Source organism: Muscardinus avellanarius, assembly GCF_963383645.1.
Source record: "Muscardinus avellanarius genome assembly, chromosome: 9".
In the NCBI taxonomy this organism is placed as follows: Eukaryota; Metazoa; Chordata; class Mammalia; order Rodentia; family Gliridae; genus Muscardinus; species Muscardinus avellanarius.
The window spans coordinates 48426656-48443476 of record NC_137795.1 but is presented as its reverse complement, the minus strand read 5'-3'; the positions used below and the strand labels follow the sequence as shown (position 1 = coordinate 48443476).

Genomic DNA, 16821 nt, shown 5'->3' with positions numbered 1-16821 from the left:
ACTGGATACCCAATTAAACTTCTGGTAAACAATGAATAACTACTTAGTATAATTATATGCCACATATTACACAGGACTTATGATAAACAGCAACAATTTCATCTAAAATTCAACTTCAACTGGGAATCCTGTATTTTTATTTGTTAATTCTGGCAACCCTAACCTGGACTGGGATCCTGCATTGCTTATGCAGTTCCTTTCCCTCAGTTCCACAGACAGGCCTTCATTGCCTGAGACCGGATCCCCTACCTATCACCAAGATCAGCACATGTTGAGAGCCTTTATGTCCACACCACTGTGCTTTGTCCACCTGCAGAATTCCCACAAGGTTGAAGTTCTATCATGCTCACCACCTACTCAGGATGTGGCTGGCTGGGCCCCTGGTTACAGTCAAATCCTACTCTACTTAGCTAGGGGATAGTCTTTCCCTCACTTCTCCCTAAATTTGCACCTCCCTGGTGGCTGTGGTTTTGACTAGGCATTTCACAGTATACAAATTAGCCCACATTCCATACAAGATCTTGTGGGGAGGTACAAAATGTGGATAGATAACAAACAAAAACAAACCCAGACAGGAATGCCACAGCTCAGGGGCATCAGAAAGCATCCCACAAAGAGGGAGTAGATATGATTTGTGTTTAACATTTTTTCAGTATAGATAAGAATTTATCAGGTGTATCATATCAGTGAATTTCTCAAGGCTGGAAAACATAGCTAACCCACTGGATATTGGAATCAGAACCAAAATCAACAAGATGAAATTGAACAGGAAAAATGAACTGTTGTGCTTACTTAAGTTGGAAATAGCAGTAAAATAAGGTAGAATTGCTGGCCTGCAGTTCAGACTAAAACCTCAGCATATTGGTTCAGAGAAAGCTCAAGGATAGGAATTATCATGCACAGGGTAGAGGGGTAATATTAGATTTAAACAAACCATATCTCAAATGTTGATTCCACCATTAAATTGCTATGAAGCAAGCCTTCTGTCTCTTCAACATAAAATAGACATAATAACAAATTCACTGAACTGTGAGGATTAACAAGATAATACATGTTGGGCTTGTCTTGACAATACCTAGAATATGGGAGAGAGTCAGTGAACACAGCTGCACAGTCCACACACATCACCTAACACAGGGCTCAGCCATCAATACATTTAGTAGGAAACATCATAGCATTGGATAATGGTGGGCAATCTATTCAAACATGAATTTTTGTTTGGTTATCTTTATTGTAGAGGTCAGAAGAAGTGGGAAGACATTAAGGTTTGTGTACTAATATTTGAGTCCTTTAGTGGCATTTACATGACAGGCCCCAAAGTAGAAGTCACTGACCATCCCAAAAGCCAAACCAGCCCCACAAAAATGCCTGGCCTTTGAGAGAGGAATTGGAAGTGGAACTGTTGCTGGAGGTGAGGGCAGATTTGAAGGAGCTCCTGAAGCATCCAGAAAGAAAGGAGGGAAATAGCTGTGCTGCATTCCCATGTAGATCTTGTTAGAAAGTGACGGGCTGTCTAGTGGGTGCTCTCAGAAAGCAATAGCAACTGACCACCAAGAGACTGGCCTGAGGTCAAGCTGCACAATGAAACTGTGGACTTCCCTTCCTTTGAGGCTCTATGTCAATTTAGGCAGTGAGCACAGCCACATTAGACAGATCTCCTTGGATATGTGGGCTGTGAAAGACCCTGAAAAATCCCGCACAAGCATGGAGCAGGGGCCAGGAGGGCATTAGGATTGAATTTGACTAGAGATTAGATTTACTAACTGTCAAATGAGTGAGACATGCAGTAGATAAATTTAAAGAAACAAATAGCATATTTATTTCCATCCAAATGTTAGGGAGTATAATTCACACTCTCCATGCAGTAGAAAGGACTTCCTAAGCATCATTTCTTTTATTTGCAAATCAGAAACAATACCTTACTCAGAAAGAGTTTTGGGGTACTACATGAGATAAGATAAAAAAAAAAATCCTTGTCATAGGAGGAACTCTTGAAAGAGGAAATCCTATAGAGGAGCAAACAAGACAACCTAAAGGAGGAGAAAGGAGGGGGGAAGAGGAAAATCTCTAAAACACATAAAGTACTTAAACATATCAAAGTCAATCACTAAGCCAAGCAAGGGAGGGAGGGGCGGGGAGGGAGAGAAACAAGATTTTCTATTCAAAAGACAACTAAGATTAGTTATCTGTGGAGATTCATTATTTATGTTAGTCTTTTACCTATCTCTAAATTGTATTGTTTGCTTTTATTGTTGTTAATTTTTAGGATTTCTAGTTGGAATATTAATATACCTTCAGATATAGCATTTGGAAATATTTTATCCCATTCTATCAGTAACTTTTAACTCTGTTCACATTGTCTTTGGATATACAATATTTTTTTTTTTAGGGAGTTTGTTTACCCTTCTGTTGCCTGTGCCATTGAAATCATATCCAAGAAATCACTCCCAATTTCAATGTTGTGAGGTTTATGACCCAGATTTTCTTCTAAAAGTTTATAGTCTTAAGATTTATATTTAGGTCTTTTATCTATTTTGAGTTAATATTTGTATATGGGATTAGGTAAGGGTCCAATTTTATTCTTTTTCATGTAATTTTAATTTTTCAACAATATTTAGCTAAAAGATTATTATTTCCTCCACCAAATGTTCGTGGAAACCTTGTCAAATATAACTTGACAATATATGGAAGAATTTAGCTCTAGGCTTTTATTTAGCTCCAATAGTTTATATATCTGCCTTTAGAACAGTACTACACTGTTTCAATTATTGTAGCTTTATATGGTTTGAAATCAGAAAATACACATCTTCTAACTTTGTTCTTTTTTGAGATCGTTTTGGGTATCTAGAATCCATATTCCATATTAGGATAGATTTTTTTCTGAAAAATAAATATATAAATATATGATAGTTTCACCTAAAAAAAAAAAGAAAAAAAGAAAAAATATTCTCTGGTAAGAAAGAAAGCAAAAAGAAATATTGAAATGTTATCTTTATGTTATCAAAAGCTTGGTATCAGACAAATGAAACTGTTATGTGAGATTATCATTTTTAATTTTGGATGAATTGCTATAATACTAGATCGGGTGGGGGTTGACTGGCGATGTGTGCATGTATGTCTACAAAAGTTTTCTTTGTATCTCACTATGATGTATGAATACAGGGCACCAATAAAAAAAAAAATCTTATGCCAGGTGTGTAACAGGTTGGGGGGGGGGCGACACCTTAGAAAATGAGGAAACTGCTGGGCGATATAGCGAGAGGGGCGGAGTTTCCACGCGTAACTCCACCCACAAGACATAAACTTTAAAAGGAAGAGGATTTCCCTTCCAGCGGTTGGAGGAGCTCGGAGGTCTTCAGGAGCGGTCCAGCTCCTATCCCCGGGAGAGACCGCATTAAAATTCTTTTTCTTCTTTGCACCGGTCTCTCTCGCCTTTTTTTATTGCACCTAAAAACCTAACAGTGTGGTGGTGCAAACCTGTAATCCCAGTACTTTGGAGGCTGAGATAGGAGAACAGCAGGTGTGAGGCCAGCACACAGTAACTTAGTGATAGCCTGTTCATAATTAAAAATAAAAAGGAGCCAGACATTGTGGTTCATGCCAATTATCTTAGTACTTTGGAGGTTAAGAAAGGAGGATCAGCCAGCCTCAGCAACTTAGTGAGGCTATCAACAACAGCAAGACCCTATTTAAAAATATGTGTCTGTGTGTGTATGTATATGTTTGTGTATGTATGTATATAACCAGGGGTGTGGCTGAGAGGTAGAATATCCCTAGGTGCAATTCCCAGCACCACAAAAATAAATACATACATACATACATACAATAAGAAGGGCTGGAGGTAAATCTTAGAAGTAGGTAGAAAACCCCTGGGTTCAGTCCCAAGTACCCCCACACAGAAATTCTAGCATAGTTCTTAAGGTAGCATAGATAAATTTTATACACGTTTGAATTCTGTGAACTTAAGACAGTACAATGAAAATATAAGTCTTATTATATGAAAAAATTGAAATAATATGAAACCCCTTAATATTTATTTCTATGTTAAAATGCATCTTGAATGTGTATCATTTACTGATCACTGAATATTAAAAAAAGAAGTCCAGGATGATCCCACACCTCTAATGTGAGTGACAAACTACAGTGCCATTTACTATGGAAAACTGGGAATGTAGTATTACCAGAGGGGTGGGTGAGAGATATCTTCAAGCTGGCTGTGCTAGGTGGTAGATGCAGTAGAACTTGCAAGTGGCATGACCCAGCAGGCATTCATTATAATGGCCTGGGTCTCCAAAGAGAAAGGTGGCTGGAAAATATAGACTTGAGAGTCATAGTAAACAGTGTACAAATTAAAACATGAATTAAAGCCAGCAGGGACCCAGGGTGGAGTGAGAAGAATGGAGAAGTGTTGATGGAGCCTTTGCAAACACCATCATAATAGTAGCCCAAGAGGACATATTATCCATAAAGGAATCTTAAACATAGAGGGAGTATTGTCACTGAAGCTGTGGTTTTATAACTTTTGTTTATTTATTTGTTGTGTGTGGTACTGGAGATGGAACACAGGGGTATTTTACCTCTGAGCTATACCCCAGTCCTATTTTATTCTTTAATTTGAAACATGGTCTCACTAAGTTGCAGACAGCCTCACTATGTTGCTGAGGCAGGCTGCAAGCCTGCGATCTTCCTATCTCAGCCTCCCAAGTAGTGGGATTACAAGCATGTGCCACCATACCTGGCTAAGGCTGTTTTAAGAGCAATTTCATGATGAAGAAGGTGTCATCCATGTCAGGTGATATAAACGTCAACAGAGCTATAACAATTTCACTAGGTCGATGGCAAGTCTAGCAAGCACAGCTTCAGTGGAGGGCAAAGACAGGCTACATAAATGTCTGCTTTCCAGGAGGTGAGACTTGTACTGGATGCTGCAGTAATCAGATCATACTTGGAATTTTTTTCTAGCTCTGGGCTGTATTGAGTGTGAAGGACGGTTTTGAGGAGAAGGGGGCCTCTGGATAGGAGCAGCAGAGACACTGAGATTAGTAATGGAAACAGAATATAAACTAGAGTATTCTGGAAAAAACAAATCAACCATACTCTAGGAAAAGGAGAAAAGAGGAGGGGCATAAATGTAGAATGCTCTACATCCTTTTAGCCACAAGAGTGAGAATAGCCAAAAACCCAGTGTGTCCACCATGGGAATCAGACCCTGTGAGCTGGAGTGCATTACTAGCTCCTCATTGTTCCAGCAAAGGACTCCCTTTTGCTGAAAACAGCATAATGAGAAAATAGTCCAGCTATGAAGTAAACCATGACTAGTGTGGACTTACATGACCTAAGCACTTTCCATGGAAAAAGATTAACGTGAATCTGAGTGCCTAATAGACACTTCAGGGTGTTGCTTTTCCCACTAATTCTGAATCAGTGTTAAGTAATAGATCATGTGATTACATATTCACGTTGCCTTGTATAGTTTTCTTCCACATTGCTCTTTGAAGGGCAGCCTCCTCAGGACGGGAAGGAGAGAGCTCAGTGTAGGGTATGAAGTGATCCAAGCAACCTACTACCTAGTAGGCTCCCTGCCCTTCAGAGGATTGGCTCGCTCAGAGTGGGAGATAAAACATGCTCGACCCCACTTTCTGAGTGACCTACAAATAGAAAATTCTTAGAAGATAGTATCTAAGAGAGTGAGTGTGGACAGGGAGGGCCAAGAATAGAACAACAAACAGCTGAGTTAACTGGGAACAAAAAAATCAAAACAACTGGAAAATAAAATGATAGCTATGCTTACATAATTGATGATTTTGGTCCTATCCCGTATGAATGCATCAGAAAGAACCAGAGACAAGATATACTGAGGAGCTGGGCGTGGTGGTGCACGCTTGTAATCTCAGTACTTGGGAGGCTGAGACAAGAGGATCACAGGTTGGTGGACAGCCTCAGCTACTTAGTGAGACCTCGCTTCAAAATAAAAAATAGGGCTGAGGATGTAGCTCAGAGGTAGAATTCCCCTGGGTTCAATTCCCAGTGTGTGTGTGTGTGTGTGTGTGTGTGTGTGTGTACACATATATATACATATAGTCCCCAGTATCTATCTACCTATCTATCTATCTAGTAGATATATATATATATATATATATATATATATATATATATATATAGAGAGAGAGAGAGAGAGAGAGAGAGATTTTATCTTACTTGATATAAAGAACAACTTTATAATTACCTAATTCTTCTCAAAACGGGAAAGAATGCATCTCAAAGTCAATAGACTCTCCTGCACAGAGAGCACTAGACCAGAGGCTGACTAAACACTACGTTAGTGGAGATGCTTCGTTTACTTGGCTCATGTCTCCATTTACAAACACTGCAGTAACTCTCTGAGCCTCTATCTCTACCCCTCACTCCTCCCCAGCAGAAGAGGAGGGAAGTCTGCACCTGTCCAGCTGAGCAGTGACCAAGGGATGAGTCTATCTGATGCATCAAGAAAAGAATATAAAAGTAGTTTCAGTCACTGATCTTAAGCCACAGTCTCCTATCATCTGTATCATCTAATATTTCAATTTCTAGCTGCAAAACTCAGAGGAGAAAAAGGGTGTCATTATATTGCCATCTAAAACCTCAAGAATATCTATGAGCAATATTGTCCCGGGAAAGAGATTAAATATATAACTTTAAAGTTACTCTATGTAGAGGATGTGATTTCTGGACTTTTGGGATACTTCTAACTTAGTGCTGCATAAACACTTCAAATTTGATGTGTCCAAAATCACCCCAGTCTGATACATTGCTGCACATCAGGAGTATCACTGGTCTCACATTCCTTGACATTTAAAAGGTTAAAATTGCTAAGTGGCAAGGAAGTTAGAAAGGTTGCCATCATGATTCCAAATCAATACCAACATCATGGAGTGCTAGTGGGAAGCCTGACTGTGAATACTATGAGCTAGCGAGAATAGAGAAAAAGAGAGCTGGAGATGGGGGCAAGACACCTATCATGAAGACAGGAAAGAACAAAGAAACAGCATGTCATCAAAGAAAAAAATTAAACAAAAATAAAAAGCTTTTCAGGAAAGAAGCATAATTAGAACAGATAAATAGTTAGCATTGTCAAAAAGCATTTAAGGTTGCAAATCCAAAGCAGATAAGACTCTGTCCCTGTCCTCAAGACATGGGTAGTCACAGAATACAGAAAATAGACCATTATAGGAGACACTAAGACATGCCCCAGGAACACACAGGAAGGGCAAGTAACCAGGACTGAGGGAGAGAACAGAAAATCATAGGTAGCCCTCTGGAAAAGATGATATCCATGCTGGATCTAAGCAAGTGTGAGCCAGGCAAGAAAGGAAAGCAAAGGGCCTACACACAGAGGGCATGGAGGGCAAAGTCATGACCAAAGAGGGTGCCAAGCACATAGGTAATAAAGAATAACTCAGCATGACTACAGTGAAGGGCTCCCACGAGCAAATGAGAACAAAGCTGAGAGGCAGTAAGGGGCTAAAACACAAAAGGCTTTAAGCAGCATGCTAAAGCCAATGGAGAGTCCAAGAGAGATTTTTTTGGCCAGGAAAGTGATGTGAATAAATGTGATGTCCAAAGGACACCTCTAGTGCACAAGTAAAATTATTTGGGACATAAAATCAAGAGTAAATACTGAAAGACCAATTAAGTAGCTTTGATAATATTATCACTGATGATGAGTACCAGAGAATATGGAGGGGGAAAAAAAAGAAATAGAAATTACCAATGAAAAAAGAAGATGCAGTGGGAGATAAAAGAAGTCAACGATAATTTCCAAATCCCAGCTGAGTCCCTGAAAGTGATGGTCCCATTCATTTAGAAACAGTATACATGGGAAAGGGAGGGCTGGACAGGATACAGGAGAAAGAGAAGGCCGGAGGAAGGAAATGAAGAATTTTATTTTGGAAATGATGGATTGATTGGCTTGCGCCTCTGGAACACCCAGGTAGAGACTACTCAAAGCAGATTTTGAGTGACTCAGTGAGCAGGTGGGAGGTAGTGTCAAGAAATTTGACAACACATATAAAGAAAAAAATGAATACCAACTCAAGAAAGAAGCAGGGCTGAGAAATGTGATTTTTAGGATATGAGTGAGTTGAACACATGTATAGACATGAAAGAATACATCAAAAAAGAAAGAAAGAAATTGAAGATGATAGGCCCAGGGAAGGCATGGGAAGGAGCCGGGCTGGCAGTTCTCTCCTATTTGATGTTAACTGGCAGTGCAATAAAAGGAGGACTGGATTTCACTGATAAATTACTTCCATGCAGATTTCAAGCCACTTGAAATAGATGGATTGCTAAAATGAATTAGGCCCCACTAACCATTTAAACAGAACACTGTATGGTATGGAAAGAAAATCCCCGAGCAAGACAGGAAGTGTGAGTCAGGGATTGGTGGGGGGCGGAATGAATCATGCATTTAAGATCAGAAAAGGAGCTGGCTCTGCTCCTGGCTTCATTCTTCCAGAGCCTCTGCTCCTCTGGTTGCCATGCTCAATGCTGCCCCTCAAGGTGCTGCCTTCCAGAAACGCACCGTCTCACTCACCCCTGCCCTGCTCATGCCATCGGTCCTGGATTGTGTTTATGTTAATACTTTGGTTCTCATACAGTCCTTTCCTCTTCATTCCCACCAAGGCTATCTTAGTGCCTGCCTGCCTGCCTGCTTACTTGCTCTTTCTTTCCTTCTTTCTTTCTTTTTTTCTTTCTTTCTGTCTTGGTTTTTTTTTTTTCCTCTTTGTACTGAGGATTGAACCCAGGGGCATTCTGCCTGTAAGCTAACCCCAGCCTTTTTTATTTTTTATTTTTATTTTGAAACAGGGTCTGGATAAATTTCTGAGGCTGATCTCAAACCTGTGATTTTCCTTCTCAGCCCCCAAGTACAGGGATCACATGTATTCACCATTTTTGCCCAGCCTTGTGCTCATCCTTAGGAAAATCTCCATCTGCCCTGAGATTTTTACACCACCCTCCCACCTCCTTAACCCACTGACAGCAGAGGAAGGAGGAAGAGAACAATTGTCTAAGTTCATCATTGTTGTGTTGACAGGATAGTTCCTCACTGCTCACTTCTTAAGTGAACATTCAAGGCCTAAGTACACATTTTGCCAGTTTATATTTTTGGTACTCTCTATATAAACTCTCCTTCCATTCAAGCCGACCTACTTAGCCACCCCTAAGGTGGTTATTCATTTTCTTCACTTTATTTTTTAATTCTTTCAGCAAATAACCCTCAGAGGCCTTCCCTAATAGTACTAAGCAGCATACCCCAGAGCCTCTTCATCCCCTACCCTGATTTATTTTCTTCATAGCATTTAATCATGCATGTCATGGTTTTTTGTGTTTGATGACTTATTTTCTGACTTTCCACACCAAAACATAAATTCTATATGAACATGGCTATTCTTTGTCTAACACACTGGTATTCCCTAGCACCTAAAATAGTGCTTTATTACAGGCATTGAAATGATAATTATTAATTAAAAGAATAAATCTTAATTGAGTGCCCATTTGTGACAGTCTCTTTGGTGCTGGGTCAAAAGGAGTAACCGAAAGAAAAGATGTAACCCCTGAACCAAAGACCATATAATTAAACATGAGAGACAGAACTAATAACAATTTATAACGGTAAGAGAGGCTATGAAAGAAAACTACAAGGACCTGCAGCAGGGCTTGAGTTCAGAGCTGGTAGTCAAGAGAAGCCTCTCTGATGGGTGGTGTGTAACCTGAGACATGAAGAAAGAGAGCCCCAGTGGATCTAAAAGTGGGTGCAGGAGCATCCCAGGCAGGACAAGGGCATAGGGTAACTCTTTCTAGGTCTTTCTGAGTTTGATCCTGACATTTTCCTCTGCTGGGGTGCTCATTTCAATTCAAGATTCACACTCATGTAGAACTGGAAGTGATCCTAGGAGCCATCTAACCCACCCTCATTTCACATAAGAAAATATAAGTAAACATTTCAAAGTCTACACTGACATTGAGAGAAACTGAATACCCTGAAAAAACTGGCTGAGGATCACATGTTCCTGGCTATCCTCAGCTACATAATGAGGCCCTCCACAACTTCCTGTTCCAAAATATATCATTTAAAAATGGGTTGGGGGCATAGCTCAGAGGTAAAATGCCCTGGTGTTCAATCCCCAATACTGCAAACAAACAAACAAAAATTGGCTGACAGAGACAGCACAGCTGAGTTTAGAATCCAGTCTCCCTAACCTCCTATCCAATTACTTTCCCCTCTACTCAGTCTTCTCCACCCCCCCCCCATCCTCCACCCCGGTACAGGGGATTGAACACAGGGCATTGAACTCCAAGACACAAACCCTCAGCCCTTTGTATTTTTTATTCTAGAATTCTAAAGAATCTTCCTAAGTTACTAAGGCTGGCCTTGAGCCTGCAATCTTTCTGTCTCAACCTCCCAAGTACTGGGATTATAATAGGCATGCACCACCATGCCTAGCCACCATTCAGCTAAATTCAACATGTTAATAACAGTAACTTCTACTGAGAAATTACCATACACCAGGGATTGTTCTGGGCACTGCATCAGTATTTAGTCATTTAATCTTTGCCAGAGCAAGTGTAAGAGATATCGCCATCATCATCATCATCATCCCTACCACCAGGGTCACCTTCACCCTCCTCCTCCTTTTACAAATGAGACAACTTAGAAACAAAAAGATAAATCTGCATGTCCAGGGACACAGAATCAGCCACCCAGACTCCAGAGCACAACATTTCATCCTTTTCTTTTCTGTGGTGAAGGTTTTTTTTTTTAGCTTATATATGCTGTATACTTTTTGCAAGGATGTTTCTGATAAAATTCCTGGTGCTTCAATAATTTAAAACTCTTGAAAACTTTAGATCAAAGTCACTTGTAAACTCTCTGATAGCATTCCTGATCAAGGGTAGGTAATCAAAGTGAGGTCCAGGGTAGAACAACTCCTACCAAAGGTAAATCTTTCCTAAAACTATTATAAATGTGTTTTGTTTCATTTGCTTTTTCACCCAAATCACAAATTAAATAACACAAACAGAGTTCCTTGATGGAGAAATGTGGTTTTGGAAACTTTATCTGAAGTTCATGCAGTACACAGCTCTGAAACCTGGAACCACTCTGCTTCAGTGAATTAAGGTCAGACTGACCCCTGAGGTTATCAAAACATGGATTGAGAAGTCATTAAGGGTACTCTTCGTTTTACAATCCCAAGACTTAATCACACAAGCCTGAACCATCTGGTTCTTCTACAACATGGTAACAGCTTTCATAGCTATCCAGATTTTTTCCCCAAGTGAGATGAGTCAACAGCCCTGTGAAGTCTGAAGGTGATTTTGTGACTATGTGCAAGTCCACATGCTTTATATCTTTTGCAAACAAGTAAAAAGTCAAAGTTGTTTGAAATGAAATCCTTCAGGCAACACTTATATTATTGAGATAATCAGTTTTACATTTTAAGACAACTGTATTGCTTAACTACATTATTTAAGCTTTCCAAATTCACCAACATAAGGCTTTTGTCTGTGCTGTGTGCCAAACTACACAGAAAGGGGGGGGGGACTTGTATTTTCATGGAAAATGGTCTTTGCCAACCCTCCCACTAGCTCTGAGTTTGGCTGGAAGTTTGACAGATAGTGCATGAGCCCTACCATCTGTTAACTAAGCGGAATTTCATAATGGGTAAATGATACTAAAGAAAATGGCTGCAAAACATAACCTAATTTGTTTTCATGAGATGATGTAACTGGACCTAAGAAGCAAGCCTACAGTTCATATGTGTTTGTGAAGTAAGTTCAGATTATATCGCTGAATTGCTATTTTCAATTATTCTTTCAAAACTTTAGGTAGTCTATATGTACAAATCTGAATTTATTTTAAAAACGAACACTTTGAAAACTTATAAAGTTCTGACAAAACTCACATTATATTTTTATGTTTTCATACCCTTTTCTTCTCAAGTCCCTGAAATAGTTGGCCAGAGAAACCAGCAAACTAAAAACTATTTTTAAAATATGATTTAAAAAATTAACTTCATAGTTGGGTGGGGCGGTACATGCCTGTAATCTTAGTACTTGGGAGGTCGAGAGGAGGATAGGTTCAATGATAGCCTCAGCATTGTAAGACCCTGATGGCTGGCAGTCCAAATACATATAGTGAGACCAATTCTGCTATTAACTCACCCAACCTCTATCTAAAGTCCCTTCCTCCATAGCAGTTAGACATGCACGGCCTTGTGACAAGTTTATAATGCACCAATGAGTCTTCACTATAGGGTCTGGGGAAAACATTGACTTTTCTAATAAGGAGAGATAATGTTTTTGTTTTTGTCCTTTTTTTTTTTTTTTTTTTTTTTTTTTTTTTGGTGGTACTGAGGATGGAACCCTTCTACCTCCAGGCTACACTCCCAGACCTATTTTATATTTTATTTGGAAACAGGGTCTATTAAGCCAGCAAGGCTGGCTTCAAACCTGCGTGATCCTATCTCTGCCTCCCAAGCGTGGGGATTACAAGCGTGTGCCACCACGCCGGCTGTTTTTGTCTTTAAACACTATGCTTACCCCTTCTTCTAGCCTAGTAAATGAATGTGAGTGAGGCTGGAAACACCTCAAATTTGCTAAAAAAAAAAAAAAATGTGTACCTACAGATCCAAAGAGCCTAATGAACTTCAAAAAGTGCAAACATAAAGAAAACTATACCAAAGCATCTCAAAATCAAATTGATGAAAGTTCAGTGTTAAAGAGAAATACCTTAAAAGGAACAAGAAAAAAAGAAAAACAAAAACAGATTGCATACAAAGGAAAAAAACTTTAGCTACTGGCTTAAACAATGTGAAACAGAAGACAATGAAATTACATCTTGAAAACAGAATGTATAAGATTAAAAACAAAATGGTCAGCCTAGAATTCTGCATCCTGTGAAAATATCTTTCAATAAGGAAGACTTTCATAAAAATAAAAGCTGAGACAATCAAGTGCCAATAGACCTGTATTTCAAGAAATATTAAGAGGTTCTTCATGCTGAAGGAAAAGAGCTCCCATGAGAACTCTGACTCAGACAAAAAGACCCAAAAGTGACCAGTTTGTGGAAAAATGTAAATTTTTTTTCCTGGAACTTTAATTTCTTTAAAGGAAACCTAACCCCTTCACTTACCATCTTGTTTCTACTCCCCATACAGTCAGTCCAGTCCTAATGTCATTAGGTCAGGCCAAGCAGGGTGGGCATCCATGCCAGATACAGAGATGCTGAGGAGGCTAAAGCAGGGTATCAGATCAAGTGTGGGAAAGACTGTATCGCTTGACGGAGCACCCAAATGCTATGGTCTCACTTACAAAAAAGGGTTCAAGGAGTAACAGCCCCAAGTGGATTGTCAGAGCCCAAGTAGGAAAAGGAGGGAAAACTGAGGAAGCCTACTGTGGGGTACTGGAGCCCAAAGCAGGTAGAAGAGGCCAAGAAAGGGACTTCTGCTCAAATCCAAATGAGGTGCCACTGAGAGGATGCAACAAGAACACAACAGAACCAGGCCTGTACAAGTGGTAACAGCAATCTACTCACAAGGGAACACAAAACAAGCCCAGAGCAAGAGTCTACAATAAAGCTTGTCTAATCTTCATGTCTCAAGGTCATGGAAATCAAAGAAAGACTGAAGACCTATTTCATACTGAAGGAGACATGACAACCTACTGTAACACATGACCTAGACTGGATCCTTTTTGCTAAAACATTATTGGAACTGAAGAAACCTGAATTAGAGCTGAGGACTTTGATAACTGACTGCAAGAGAATGCTCTTGTTTGTTGAAACTAATAATACTCAGGTGTGATGAGGCCTAAGCAGCAGCATTTATTCTCAAAATTTTAAGGAAAAAGCCGGGCGTGGTGGCCCACGCTTGTAATCCCCGCGCTTGGGAGGCAGAGACAGGAGGATCGCCCTGGTTCGGAGCCAGCCTTGCTGGCTTAGGAGACCCTGTTTCCAAATAAAAATGTAAAAATAGGTCTGGGAGTGTAGCCCAGAGGTAGAAGGGCTTCCAGGAACCCCAGTACCCCATAAAAAATTAAGGAAAAAAATTCTTTGTACTATATTTACAACTTTCTATAAGTCTAGGATTATTAAAAAAAAAAATAACAAGCCGGGCATGGTGGCGCACGCTTGTAATCCCTGCGCTTGGGAGGCGGAGACAGGAGGATCGCACAGGTTCAAAGCCAGCCGCACTGGTTTAAAAGACCCTGTTTCCAAATTAAAAAAAAAAAAAAAAAAGGATAAAATAGGTCTGGGAGTGTAGCCCCGAGGTAGAAGGGTTTCCAGGAACCCCAGTACCACAAAAGAAAGAAAGAAAGAAAGAAAGAAAGAAAGAAAGAAAGAAAGAAAGAAAGAAAATATATACAAACAAAATAATATGACAGTAATAGCTAAAAGCACAGGTGAGGGAATTCATACTGTTGTTAAGCTCTTACATTTAGGTAAAGTGGCTTGAAATTATTTGAATGGGATTGGTTATATTTTAAAAGTGCATAATGTAAACCTAAGAGCAACCACTGATAAAGAAGTATTAGAAATATTAATAATAGAAATAAAAAATATTAGAAATAGTAATAATAGAAACAAAGAAATATTAGAAGTCAAAGCATAAGAGTTCACAGAAAAAAAAACCTGTGTAAATGTAAGAAGTATAAAATTGCTTAGAAAAGCAACTAAAAATGAGATAGTAATGTTATATTAATATGACATAAAAAGAAAAATAACTAGGAAAGAGTAACAGAATTTATTCCGAATTTATTACTTGAACTTTAAATTTTTTGTCATCAAAAGATTCCATCTGCAAATGAAAGCCTAGAGTTTGGAGATATATATATATATATATATATATATATATATATATATATACAAATATATATAAAGTTTGGAGATTATATATATATATATATATATATATATATCCACACAAATATATTTCAGATAGAAGGCTAACATTTCCAATATATAAAAACTATTACAAACCAGAAAATTACAGGAATTACAGTAAAAAAAAAACAGATGATATATAGGCAGGTGATTTGTAAAGAAGGAAATGATGGGCAAAAACATTCTTGTCTCAACTACAAACTATATACAAATGGGAAGATTACAATATGTAATATATAATGAATTTATACAAACCCGTAATATTGCTTTTTCAGGTAACAGTGAAATGTCAAATTCTGTAGTCTGACCTACGATAGAGACTTCCAACAAGTTTAATTGAGGAAAAGTGGATTCTTCCATAGATGCTCTTGATTTTATCCTATTTCTCCATAGTTTTAGTTCACGTTCATGTTGTAATATCTGCAATAAAAATAATTTACAAATTCCATGGAATTATCATAAGGATTAAGTGAGATGACAGATATAAAGCAGTGCTTGACACAGTGGTAGCACCAATTAAACATTATTTATTATCATCATTATTGCGTAATTTCCAGATGCATGCTTAATAGTCCCTGAACCGCCAGAACTTACGGCTCATCTCCATTGGCTGTCATACAGTATTGGTCCAAGCAGCCACCTTAAAGATCTGGTCTGGTCTCTTCTTTTACAGATTCATAAACCAAGGCCCACAAAGTGAAGGTTTGGGGAATTATAGAACTGATATTTAGGGTGTGGAAGAGAGGTGGTGAGCACAGAGATAGAAAAACAGGAGTCAGAAGGAAGTTATTTAGGGAACTTGCCTGGTTTGTCATTGCCTGGTTTGTCATTTTAACTTTGATACATTCCTGAAAACTGTGTGTTTAATATGAAGCTCTAAGGGTAAACAGGTATTTTTCACATACATGTACATGTACACACATGTGTCCCATGTAACACACACACACACACACACACACACTCAAAGGAAGGGCACACAATGGGAAACCAGCACACACTGACGCTCCCTGCCTCTGCTCCCAGATCAGACCTGCCATCCTCACTCCACCTATATGAAGGCAGAGTCAATATTGGCCAAGAAACTGTATGACTAGAAGAAAAGATTTTCTCCAAATGCCAAATTTACTATCTAATACACATACATATTAAGGCTAATATTATATTACTGCATATATAATATACAGTCTGTGTATCAAGTAGAGTGCAAAACATTCTGCTCAGCACATGGGGAAGATTAAAAGAACACTATTATTCTCAGGGATATACAGTCTAAGGGAGGTGTGAAAGGAGCTGGCTGGTCATAATACAGTTATCTATTTCACCATGAGAGATTCAGTGATATGGCCTACAGGACAATGGCCAAAACACTATCTTAGTACACAAAGTAGTAAAAAGCACGGAGTAAGCAGACATACACAGTGGCACCCAAACTAGTAGTGTTTAACTGGCTAAGTTGAAAAGGTAGTCAGAATGCAGTGATGCCAGCCTGATACCCATGGGTTTACATGTCCAGAGAGCAAGAACTATGCGCTGTGCTTCTCAACACTCCCCTCAGACTCTAGTGCTATTTCAAGAATAATGTGAGTAATAAATCTGCTCAATCTCTCTTCGTGTATGTATGGTATCATCAATTTTAACATCTGAACCAGTTTTGGGTGGGTGGGGACCTTGATACTATCCTCCAAGGGACACCACAAAAGAGGGGTATTTAATTTCATCATTTTTCTCTTTTCTATTTACCCTGACTTTGATTTTCAAAGAATATCAATAAAATATTACCTACTAGTTAACTACAAAAAAATCCAACATGTTTTATGTCTGATCCTTTTACTCAAATATTCTAAAACATTAAGTAATAATATATTGATAACTTAAGCAAACTAGAGTATTTTAAAGTTGGG

General features: G+C 38.8%; 1 protein-coding gene across 1 annotated transcript in view; it reads right to left on the bottom strand.

Annotated features, from left to right (window-relative positions):
- FBXL13 (F-box and leucine rich repeat protein 13) overlaps positions 1–16821 on the bottom strand; it is a gene marked incomplete at both ends in the record, with an annotated part of 242481 nt that overhangs the window by 181618 nt on the left and 44042 nt on the right. The window contains one exon of the mRNA XM_080701187.1: positions 15176–15340. Coding sequence (XP_080557313.1) covers positions 15176–15340 — 165 coding nt within the window. The remainder of the gene's footprint in view (positions 1–15175; positions 15341–16821) is intronic.